General features: G+C 41.9%; 1 protein-coding gene across 1 annotated transcript; it reads right to left on the reverse strand.

Moving 5' to 3' along the window:
• Window positions 1-5621: 5621 nt before the first annotated feature.
• Window positions 5622-11444, reverse strand: prdm13 (PR domain containing 13; the record flags this gene model as incomplete). The annotated part of the gene is made up of 4 exons (XM_079504708.1): window positions 5622-7777; window positions 9348-9468; window positions 9747-9878; window positions 11268-11444. 4 exons carry the CDS (start codon window positions 11442-11444, stop codon window positions 6204-6206), a joined length of 2004 nt encoding a protein of 667 aa, XP_079360834.1. The 3' UTR covers window positions 5622-6203.
• Window positions 11445-13176: the final 1732 nt, after the last annotated feature.

A 13176-nucleotide genomic window follows, 5' to 3' on the forward strand; every position in this document is an offset into this window, starting at 1 on the left:
GGGCTTTCTCCTTCGGCTCAACCTTCCTACAGGAGAAGGTCTCTATAGGTTTAATTTCCACAGATCGTTGAAGGTCCGGCCCAGAAGACGTTTGTGGCCATCCAAATATGTACAGCTCTCCAGGCATTATCGCGAAAGGATGAATGACTCTCGCGTTCTCCTGGTAGAAGCTGTGCAGAAGGCGTGCTCAACCAACAGTTATTCTCTGTGTAATGTGATGTTATAGTAGTATTCATCCTTGTTCTCATCCACATAGCCCCCAAATACAAATATCTTTGTCCCGATGATTGTAGCAGAGTGACGCAGCTGTCATGTTGCCTCTGCATGGTATTAATTAAAGACCAGACCAACGTGGTGGTGTCAAACTTGTGGATGTCATTAGTCCACAGAGTCAGTATTGCTCTGTAAAATATTGATATTGTTCACAACACTATGCATATTTAATAGTACAGTGATACAAACATAATGCAACAATTGGTCTATTTCCATCAAGCTGATGTGTTGACCAATCAGGCAAGCCGATGCCCTAACTGAGGCATATGACCATACTGACTTACATTGTTACATTACCTGTTAACAGATAACAACCTAAGCACAATATAGGTAATGCATTTTAAATGATAGAACCCAGTAATGTGTATTGGTAATTTTCAAATTTACAGTAACCACTGTAATGCTAGCCTGACACTCAGTCTGAATTTTCATTTTGCTTCACTCGCCAGGATATTCTTTTAATGGTATAGCGAATCAGGGCTGGAGCAAAACCAAATGGAAGTTGTGCGTATATACCAGAGACAAACATAACAAAAACACACGCATGCATGCATATTGACATTGCAAACTATACTTCAATGACTATTTTTTTGAGTGGTGCAAACCACTCTAATAACCAGCTTTGTCTGTATCTATGTATCTATGTATGTGTGTACCTGTACGTGGGGCCACGTACAGATGAGCATGGTTGCTATGGTTAGTGTGTGACGTAGTGTGTGAACAGTTGCACCACTCATTTCACACGGGTGTGATTTTTTTTTTTTTTTAATAAAGTTGATAAATTAAGAGAAGGGCAACAACGTAGTGATGGTTCACTACACTAATAAGAAATTATTGAAAGACAGCTTTAATCAGATTGATAGGGAAACAGTTCTGAAATGAATCATGTCACAAGCAGATTCCACTTTCTCTGGTAGAGACAACTTAGACAGCAGACTACTGAAACTTGTGGTTAATTCTGTAGCTATCGTATATGTTATTGCTTGTAGATAAGCTACAGTGTTACGGTTTCACCTCCAAAGCATTGTCATGGTTTGTTCATTATCTCTCAGGAAGACAACAGAGAATCTTCTTTAATGGCAGCTATTCAAAATGGAACCCCATTAACTGTGAAGTTCCACAAGGTAGCTGCCTAGGACTTTGTTATACTCCATTTTCATTAATGATTTACCATTGGGTGTAAAAAATGTTAAAACAATTATGTATGCTTATTGCTGATGGCATAACATTATACAGTACCGTGCGGCTACATCTGAGCAAGCTGTAATTGACACCTTAAACAGGTCTTTAGCAGACATTTATGAATTAGTTGTGTGCAACAAGTTGGTGTTAAATATTTCTATGACTGATATTGGACGTTGGGCAAGAATCCTCAGTTAATCCACACAAATTGTGTGTACTGTACACACACAATAAGTGAACACAATCAAACTTCTGGGAGTAACTATTGATAGCTCTTTATCTTGGTCTAAATAATATTGTCATCAAAATGGGAAGAGGACTCGGTATGACTGGAGGTGTTCTGCGTTCATCACTCCCTCCATATAATGAAATCCGTTATTCATTGTTTATTTATTTATTAATTGGTTCTGTCTCATTTAGAATACTGCCCTGTTATCTGGTGTCAGCTACAAAATCTGATTTGAAAAGGTTGCCGGTTGTTCAGAATAAATCGGCTCGTCTGGCATCTGTTCATCCAGGACGGGTAGTTTTATGCATGAACATCTGGCATGGCGAATGGTTGAAATTGGCTAATGGTTGAAATTATTCAACCATTAGCCAATGTTGTATTGTCCCCTGTATTGTTGATTGTTATGGACCATGTAGCCTGAAATAAAGATTGATGTTACTGGTGAGTCTTCTAATGCGGAACATTATCACCACCGGTAAGCCGTATAGCTTGGCTCACCAGTTACAAATGACTTCTGAACATGGTTACAACACTAGAAGAGCAGCTTCTGGAAGCATAAGAACAAAAACAACATTTTTGTGATTTGTGTATTTGTTTAATTTGACTGGACTGCTAGATTTGATTTTATGATGTGAATTTGTTTTTTGTATTCATTTTGATTTTGGTTTATTGTCTTATTTACTTGAATTTGTATTTTTAGTTGTGCATCTGTATTGCATTTGCTTTGTTCCATATATGGTCACGCCTCGTGACACGTCACGTCACATCATATATGGCCGTCTCCATATATGAAGATCACGACACTGACCTCATCAAACTCTGGATAGCCATATATGGAGAAGACTGGATCATCACCTAGATCTGCATATAGAGCCGGCCAGCAACTCTACATCTGACCTCAAACCTCAAACCCTTAGATCTCCATATATGGAGCTGACCTGTTCTGACATTCCATATGTTGATCTGACCTCATCAAACCCTGTACACTCAAGACACGCTCCATATATGGCCAGTACAGAATTCATTCCATATGTTGATCTGACCCCCCATGCCAAAGCGCCAGCGCTCGCCCAGCAGTCTGCTTCACATTTTTACACCTGTAAACCTGTGATGTGACAATAAAGTTGAATAGAGACTGAGAGGGAGAGATGGAGAGAAACCATCTCAGTTCTTGTCCCCTGTTCAGGTTTCCAACGCAACATGACACCGTTTGAACCACGGAGGAGCACAGCGAGCTATAGAAGCAACGGAGGCCACACAGCACAGGGACAGTCAAACAGTCAACATTGATGTCGCTGAATGGGGAGAGAGGTGCTCTGGTAATCAGAAGGTCCTCGGTTTGACCCAGGCCTGCCTATATATGTTTTGAAGTGCCCGTGAGCAATCCACTTAACCCCTCACCGCTCCACGGGCACCGTGTTAATGGCACTTTCCACTGCTACCAATAGTTATATAGGGTGGGTTAAATGCAAAGGACATATATTTAGGTTGGGTTTAGGTATAGCTTTACTGAGGTCATGTTATTTAAAATTCTCATTTGTTAAATCTTATCATGTGAAATGCTGCCGTTGTAGTCGGATGTGTCCCATCCCGTCACTATATGGCTTGAAGTTGTGTTGGTATGCAAACTCTCGTTCCAAATCTACTCAGAAATTGTATTAAAACTGCTAATTGTCACTAACCAGTGGAAATTGACTAGGATATTTTGTGTCACATTAAAAGTGTGGACCAAGCTGCAGAAGTGCCAGAAATAAGCGCTCGGTGGTGCAGAAAGTCCCTGCCCACCGTCATGGAGGTTGAGGGTTCGAGTCCACCATGCATCCGGCTTTGTTGGGAGGGGGAGGGTGAAATTCAGTGGTGGAAAAAGTATTGGTTACTCAAATGTTTTACTTAAGTAAAAGTATACTGAAATACTCAATTACAAGTACAAATGCGGAATTCAAAATGTACTTGAGTGAAAGTACAAAAGTATTGGCATCAAAATGTACTCATTTTGCAGAATTTCCTATTTGAAGGCCTATTCAAATGTATAAAATATTTTGAAAATAGTCGAAATGTGCTGAAGTGGTTAATGTATATGTTTTGTAATAATTATCTAAATCCACAAAGTATCGTATAAAGTTTTCAAATAAATGTATAGTGGAGTAAAAGTACAATATTTGCTATGTTAAAGTACTGGAAATTAGAATAGGCCTAAAGTACAAATATCAAATATACCTCCAAATTGTAAGTGCAGTACTTAAAGGACCACTTCACCACTTTTCAACATCTCTTCATATAATTGGTCCTCACTAATGTTCATGATAAACCACCACCATTTTTTCCTACTCAGTCTGTGTCTCATAGGAGGGCTTTGGGCAGTTCGGACACCCGTCCACCAGTGACATCATCATTAGGCAGATTTTTTTTTAAACAAGATTTGTTTTCAAATATATTTAGATTTTTATTATCGTGAGAACGATGGCTTCAACTTTTGCATTGCAACTTTGCAGGAAAAGAAAGCCTGCCGTTTCTATTAGCTTGGATTCACCATCGATGATGTCACTGCAGCGGACGGGTTTCTGAACTGCCCGCCCCACAGCCTTCCTATGAGACACAGACTGAGTAGGAAAAAATGGTGGTATTTTATCATGAACATTAGTTAGGACCAATTATAGGAAGAGAAGTTGAAAAGTGGTGAAGTGGTCCTTTAAGTAAATACTTTACACCACATCATGATATTGGTCATTGCATGTACTCCTAACGACTGCATGCGGTGGCAACAGGGACTGTTGGGCGGGAGGTGTAAAGACCCCATGTCCTCCCGGTGGGGACTCCTCACTGGCAGGTGAGTCAGACTCATGATGCAACAACAGACATGCAGAAATGTGGGTGTGGAAGAATGAATTGGCATAATGACTATAAAGTCAGGAGAAAAGGCAAGAATAAATGGGTACTACATTTAGAAAGAAAAAAAAAGAAATGCCAGCAATTAAATATTTAATTAATTCAATTAATTCACTAATTCATTAATTTAATTTAATGGAATTAAACCTTAAATCTCACGTGCAGTTTAGCCATAATTGCAATAAATGGGCATGCTGTTGGTTTTTGCTTATATTCTTATCTGACTGTCCAAAACAGACTGCAGCCACATCATTCTCTTCTTGATTCTGAGATAGTGAATCAACCTCTGACAGGACTCAAATTAACATGCTCAATCTGTTATGCATGGGGCACAACATAAAGTTTATACATTTAGAGTTTATAGCATATATAGTTAAACGAATTAAGATTAAGATTATATATAGATTTGTTTTAAGTTTAAAATGGTCAAATGTAAAAATCGAGCAATCATTGCATTTTTAGACCCAAATTATATTTATATTATGACATTTATATGTGTAATTATTTTTAATAAATGAAAAGCCTGCGACTCAGCAGGGAGTGAGTATAGCATTGCAATTTCTTAATGGCAAGAGGTGCACCTAAACCACCATCTTCGTGTGCTTTAGCCTGCCTCCACAACAATTTAGCTCAAATACAACTTTATAAAACAAACTTATTCTATTAGAATGTCTGTTGTCTAGATAGTTATTTGTCTGTGAAAATCATATAGCACTGACGAAGGTCCTATGACCGAAACGTTTGCTTTTTAATTGCACTTTGAGCACATGCAGAGCACTTTATGAGCATGATAAAATAAAGAAAAAGTTTCCCTTATGTTTTTGAGACCACCGCTACCGTAGTCAAGTTTGGAAAGAAAAAAAGGACGAAGAAAGGCGCAACAGTTTTGTCAGTGCTTCAGTGTTGTCTAGATTAGAAAACAATTGAGAATTGGGGTGGCAATGGTTTTGTGGTGGTGCTTGTTGACATGTCTTAACAGGTGTTATGCAAAACAACGCTTTGATATTTTAAATTAGATTTATTTAAAAAGGAACGACTCAATGAACAGGAGGACAATATTGTCAATTTACAATAGTCTATCACTTATATAGGGTATACACAAACGTATACAACACTCCACCGAACCTTGACATATCAAAATGTACAAGTACATTTTCTAAAAGTATTTAAATAATTGTGTGCCGCTGCTTCTTTAAGAACAGCGTGCCTCGACAAGAAAGTGCAAATTTAAGTACAACGTTATTCAATGCAGGCTTGAAAGTATCAATTAACGAAAACAGTTCATGAATTCTATCATCACGCCAATATTCAACTGAGCTGGACTGAGGAAAGTCAATGTCCTTGATGTTGATGCTGTTTTAAAGTGCAACTGGGACAAATTGGAAACAAATGCAATGTAGGCAGTCTCTATAACCATTGGCATGACAGGTAATTAAATCATATTAACCCGTTGAAATGAATTCAGGCCAAAAACAAAACAAACAAAAAATAGGCCTGCAATGTGCATATCAGTTTGGAGGGGGTCAGGGGGAACAAATCCGAGACATTATAAACAGTGAACATGGGTATGCTATTTATCATGGGTTGTGCTGTGCATAGGCCCTTATATGTATATCTGCTGCAGGCTGGTATCTCAATCATTGTTTTTGCCCGATTCTTGATCACTCTGGTCATCCGTGAAGCACACGTCCACGTCGCTGTCATTGTCACTCTTGTGCTCGTTGTCCTCGAAGATGTCCCCGTGCTTCATCATGTCGTCGCCAGCCTTTTTGACAGTCTGCCCCGGGTGCCTGGACTTGACGTGGCGCTCCAGGTCCCTCCTGCGCACCAGCACCTTGCCGCAGAACTCACACCTGTAGGGCGTGTTGCCCTCCGCGTGCAGCCGGATGTGCTTGTTCAGGTTGCTCGGGTCGCCGAACGGCCGGAAGCACACCTTGCACTTCAGCGGCTTGTAGCCGGTGTGAGTCCTCATGTGGATCTTGAGGCCGTACTTTCTCGAGTACAGCTTGCCGCAGTACAGACACAGGTGGCCCTTCTTGGGCTTGCCGGACCCCGCCGTGTTGCCGTGGTGGTGGTTGTTGTTGCTGCTGTTGCTGCCGGGAGGCATGGAGTCGAGCCTGGCCCGGTTCTTTTCCACGGCTATCTCGGAGAGCTGCTGCGTGTGCATCGCGATCTCCCTGTCGATGTTCGTGATGGAGCCCAGGTCCTGGCCCAGAGACGGCGACGCGCCGAAGTAGGACATCGACTCGGGGTACTTCAGGAGGTTGCTGAAGTGGAATTTGAGCGGATAATAAGGGGGGCTGTAGAGGAGCTCCCCGTTGTAGACGGTGAACGGCATGAGGGGGATGTTGCAGTCGCCTCCGTACGGCTTGACCCCGTCGAACGGGGGCAGAGAGAACCTCTCGAAGTGGAGTCCGGAGGGCATGTGGGCGTAGCGGGACGGGGACACCACGCCAGAGTGCATCCGACTCTCCACGTGCTTGAAGGCCGAGCTCTCCTCGATGTGCGGGAGCAACGCCGGGAAGCCCCGCATGGCGTTTGCCCCGCACGGCACCGCCGGAGACGAGGGCTCCATCGGGTGCACGCACTTGGGAGGGTGGCCGCCGCCTTCCAGAGAGTCGTTCAGCGGGCGCGTTGGTGTTTTCATGTTCCCAACAATGAGTTTGCTGCTGAATCCCAGTCCGTTGTGCTTATTCCCGCTGGGCTCCTCTCTGGAAGGCTCGGCCGCCACCACCGGGACCTTGGAGATGATGCCCATCGGCTTGAATGCAGAGCGGACGCCTGGATGGAAGCCCATGTTGCTGAGCACCGAGGACGCAGCGCCATGAAGGCCGAGAAGGTGGCCTGCATGGTTCCTCGCCGAGGTAACGCTCATGTCTAGCGCTCTGTCCTGCTCCTCGGAGGAGCTGCTTTTCTTTGACAGACCGACCACTTTGTGGCTATTCACAAAAGGCGACGAAGACGAGACCGCGAGCCGCCTGCCAGAGTCTGAGATGGAGGTGTTCTGGCCGCTCCTCGGAGAGGTCGAGGTGTTGGGGATGTCGCCGGATTTTGGCGACCTGCTGAAGTTCTCCGAGCCTCTCGCCTGCTCACTGTTCACGAAGCCCCGGCCGTTGCTTAGAGCGCAGTGGAAGTGAACGTGGGCCTTCAGTGTGTTTGGGTACTTGAATATTCTCCAGCAGTACCAGCAGATGTAACGCTCCTCACCTGCAGAAGGAACCGAAAACATGTGTTAGAATAATGATGATAATAACACATTTTGCCCAATATACGCACAACACAACTTAAGTTGCATGCATGCGTAAAGATGGCATGCATATTGTTCACAAATCTAAACAAATTCCCTTATTGGCTATATCACCCAAGTCCTATTAATGTTTGTATGATCATACAAAATAGCAGTTAATAAAACCTTTAGAATTATAAATCTCCATCAAGACCACAAAGGACACCAGTTGAGCCGGTTAATATAGATGTGGGCTAATGATTTTGTAATCCGCATACGGGCCATTCATTGCATATTATCCACATCAAAAGAGCAAACGCCCTCCCCAATCTGGCGCTCGGAAACCAATGCATTGAATATAGACTCTCTCTTTTCCGTGGAAGTGACGGCAGCTGTGCCTTGAAATCGCAAGTCGCCAGAAACAATGGCGCTTGCCCATCTGTTGACGCCAAATAATGGGGAAGCGTATGTCAAGGAGCCCACGGTGTGTTTGGCCGCAGAGCGGCGCGCACAGTGGATTCGTCGCAAATCAGGGCAATATACACCCCACATAAAAGTTAGCTTTCATTAAGCAACAATACCTTCCGCTCCCAGCTAATTTACCGTGAAGCACCTTGTTTGAATTTATTTGCTTTTGAATACATGAATATTAATGATGCGATGACATGTGTTAACCTCTCTGTCTGCCGCAACTGAATATAACCATCCGCTACTTCGATGGTCATTGAGACACATCAATCTCCGCTTTTAATTGCTGGTTTTTAATCCATGTTTCGTCCACTGTAATTAATTAGTTCAGCACACTTATAATTTTGATTAATATGAGGGTCAGGCCTGTATAGTCTATAGGCCTATGTCCCTCAAGTATTTACATGGCTTACCAGGTTCTATAGTATAAACAGTATAATGCAGCTGAGCAGCCCCCCCTGAAAGATTTGCGTTGATAATAATCTTTATAAACCAATTAACCGGATTAGTCTGATGGCAAGAAAATTAATACTTGAAAAGATTAATCCCTGCATCGTCGGCCTCAACGAAATGTTTACCCTATCATCATCGGGTATATATGTATAACTTGACAAATTCATCAATTTAATAATGATAAAAACTAAATGATAAAACAAAATCACGTTTGTTTTATAATAACAGGCGCCCATCAACTAATACACTGCAAATATGCATAGCGAATGTTCATAGCCTATAAAGCTGCAGGTCTGTTGTAGCTATATAAACGAATTAATTTAATTTAATTTACCATATAAATTATCTATTTATCATATTATATATTTTGATGTTTTGATTTGTGAATTGAAAAGTGCAGCCGGCATGGGGAAATGTAGCAGGCCAATTGATTGACATGATGACGTTATTGACAGACAGTCACTTAAAGTTAAACCGATGAACCTCTCAATATATCAACATGTGTTCCATGCTTTGCACTGCAGTCTGCAGCCATGCAACATAAAAACTAAAAAGCCATTCATGCATTGTCATATGCTATTAAGATTTATCAAGATTATTAGATGCATAAATATTTGCAGTCCTATTTACCTTTCTCGTCGTGCGTTGGAGTAGCCGTGGTTGGGATGTCGTACCATTGGGCTAGCGTGTTGGAATACCACACACTCAGCTCTTCTCCCGCAGGAATCTCTCTGAGCACACGGTAGAAAATCTGTATCGTGGAAGAGCACAGATGGAGTTTAGCAGTTTCCCCAAACAAGCTAAATATCCCTCTTTTTGTCTTAAATCGAAAAGATTTAACAAATAAAGAAATCCCAACTTTTTATCAATTCAGTGAATTCCAAAAGTATTTCACAAATAAAATAAATCTAATACTCTGGGTCTTGAACTATACGTTTCAGTTGGTTCCCAGTTTTGGAACCACTGCAGACAAGTTGTAGACCATTTACCTAAAATGTGACACATTTCACAGAAAGTCAGAAAACACACCTGTCCACCAGGCAAATCCGAGACCGCTTCCAGGTTTTGTTCTTGGCTGTTCCTGGCGGCACGTATGAACCCAATCCAGTCTGGGACAGGGCAACCCGATTCATCCACGAATTCTCCCCTGATCAAACGAATCTATAAGGGACACACAATACATTGGAGGAATTAAACAGACATCCCACCACCAGATAACATTTTAGAATAAAATTAGCCTATAACATTTTTTTTCCTCCCACGATATGGCCTATATGTGTTCAACAAAATATATTTCGAGACCAATGTTTTAGTTCTCGCTCTGCGTATATATTCCCTCATGAATAAAGTTGACTATAGCTACACCGTAATTATTTTAAAATTCACATCGTTCGTTACAACAATACCTGGAGGTGTGCCCATAACCAAACCCCGTTTAATGCGTCTTTATCCGCTCTGTTGGCTCGCTGTTATAATGTAGCCACTAAGGAGAATGACATATACGGGCCTAATTGAGTTGATATGGGAAACGAATTTGAGGAGTGTCAAAGCGTTTCTAAACTGTTCAAGCAAATTAAAGATTGAAGCGTGACATTTGACACAGAAATTGCACCTGATGATCACGATATAGCCCGGGGCCATGCATTTAGACGCATCAATCACAAATCGCTGACAGCTTTAACAATAAGAGGGGTGTATTTATGGTGTAGTTATAGGTTGAAAATGTTCGCATCCTATACATTCAATACATCGTTTTGTTAAGTGTGATGCTGGCCTAAAAAATATATTGTGTAGCTTCAAAAACAATATATTATATATATTATTATATTATATTATATTGCAACAGCATGTTGCAATATAAATTTGGTTTGATTTAGAATGCTTTTTAGACTATTTCTCAATTTCCTTCGCTTGGGGCTATGGCCCATGCTGGAGCGGCATCTTTCGATGGCCGGATCACATTAAAATTAAATGGCTCATTGGAATAACTAGCCCCGTAGCCTGTGTGAAATGTGAGGCGGATGAGGGCATGAAATCCCACACAACGTCCCAGGTCGCCCATTAGGCCGGTTAAGTAGAAACACAGACTTGACAGTCAGCCCACTAATAGAACTCAATTATTTCCGACTTGACAGCACAAACCAATTAATAACCAAAGGTCCAATGGGCAATGACAGCTCTGTTGTAAAATGTAGAAAATGTCTATTCCGTTCGTTCCTTTTACTTGGTTTATTATTATTATTGAAAGAATATGAAAACAATAGTTTATTTATTATTTTGATACGTGGAATTTATTTTTCATATAGGCCTATATAGGTATCTCTAAATCATTTCAGCAATGATGTGCTGTTACGCTCATAAAGTCATCGAATAATTCAATTTAAACATGCCTTTTGAATACATTATTAATAATAGGCTAAATATAAATAAATCATTCATTATTAAATGCACGTCATTCCACTTGGACTGAATGTAAATTCACTTGGATAGCAATTGAATTGGAGAGAGAGGGAGAGAAGGAGAGAGAGAAAAAAGTTTTTAATCCTGTACCTTTTTCTTGGGTCCAACAACTTCTTTACGGTCCGACACGTACTTCCCTAGTTTGAAGATGCCCGGCACCGGTCCTATCCGGAGCCCAGCCGAGATGCTGCAGTCTGCAAACACACTGATAGTGGACGCCCGTGTGGCTTGCATGGCTGGCGCTGCGTGTGCTGAGATGAGAACCATGAAGACCACAGCCAGTGACTGATTGAGACAAGTAGAGAGAGAGAGAGAGGGAGAGAGACAAGGAGGAGAGACGAGGACAGGCCGATCTCCGCCCGCAAAGTGACGCGGTGGCGTATGTGGTCCTGCTTTTCTAACGGAGCAGGGAGCAAGGTATCCCCTCGACACATTAACGCGCAAGGACGAGCAGGGGAGGGGGGGGGGGGGATTTGTGGTGTGTGTATAGTATAGGCTTATGTGTGTGTGTGGGAGATTTTGGCTCTCCCAGCAGCTGTGTGGAGAGAAAACGGGCCGGGTTGGTCACATGGAGACTTTCCCTCACCCCTAGCACATAATGAATTGCACCAAAACGGTCAAGAGACAATAGGCCAGGCGACCTTCCCATCCCCAAAATCCAATTTGTCAAGGGCAGAGAAAAGAGAGTGCAGAATCAAAGGTCTGGAGCAACCATTAATCCTCAGCATGTGGCTTTGTCCGCTAGACAGTTCCGATATTTTAACTGACAAATCCACTGTATAATTTATCCATAAATTCTCCCCCTTTTCATTCTTCCCTTTCAAACCTGTTTTTGGAAATCAGTGACTACTTTAAATCTACTTGGCTGGCCCTCTTTTGGTTTTTATATACTTCAAAGCACTTTATTCTCCTCCTTTTGTGTTCGTCCTCGGACAAAGGGAGCAGGAATGTTTAGAGGACTTGTTAACTTCTATTGACTCTCGGCGTGTGCCGGGTTGAGATCAGGCAGGTACTCAACGGGAGAACGACCAGGGGGAAAAATAGCTACAGCTTGAAAATAACCACCACCGTCTTTAATATTTCATATACACACACTTTATGTCATGTCGTCTCCACTGAAGATATTTTTTTTTTTATATAGAAGTTCAATATATATATATTTTTAATTATTTCTGCAAAATCCACAATATGCCTATTAATTAATAGATTAGATTAATTTCCACCCACAATTAAATACATTTCTATGAATACCTTTTTAATTTGTTGTCAGAACGGTTAGGATATGGCAACTTGAATAAAGTGTGTATACACAATCAATCTTCTCTGATATAGCTTCTGTTATGGCACGGTGCAATGCAATATGGATTCTAAATATTTTTCAAAACACAATGTATAGGCGGTATATATAGGCCTACAGTTATTGGACGTGGGCCTTGATGACCTGGCTGAAGTATATCGAATAGCTATCGCCGAATTATTGCTCATCAGTGAATAATCAAAAAAAATATATACAAAAATAACATAATCATTCCATATTTAAATGGCATTCCATTATGGACAATGCATGATGCGGGACCAGTGATGGTGGTTTGTGTTATTGTCACAGAAAGCTTAAAAGGGGGTGACAGTGCAGTGACAGTCGCTTTGTGGCCCGCAGGTTTTAAAACTGTGTTTGACCCCTTTGATCATGTGGCGTGGAAGCCTCGCGGAGAACAAGAACCTGTGGGCGATAAATTCAGGCCATGAACGTGTCTTTCTAACCTCTGCCCCTTCCACTCGATGACACTGGGCAGCAATGGAGCAAGAAAAAGATTCTCTCTCTCTCTCTCTCTCTCTCTCTCTCTCTCTCTCTCTCTCTCTCTCTCTCTCTCTCTCTCTCTCGTAAAGGCATCCCACTGCTTCATTCTCTGGGGCTTCTCTCCTCTCCGCTTCACAAGTCAAAAGAGCGTGAACGACACGCGAACAATTTCATCAATAGGCGCATGTTATCGCCGGCTGT

Source organism: Electrona antarctica (genome assembly GCF_951216825.1).
Source record: "Electrona antarctica genome assembly, chromosome: 6".
Taxonomy (NCBI): Eukaryota; Metazoa; Chordata; class Actinopteri; order Myctophiformes; family Myctophidae; genus Electrona; species Electrona antarctica.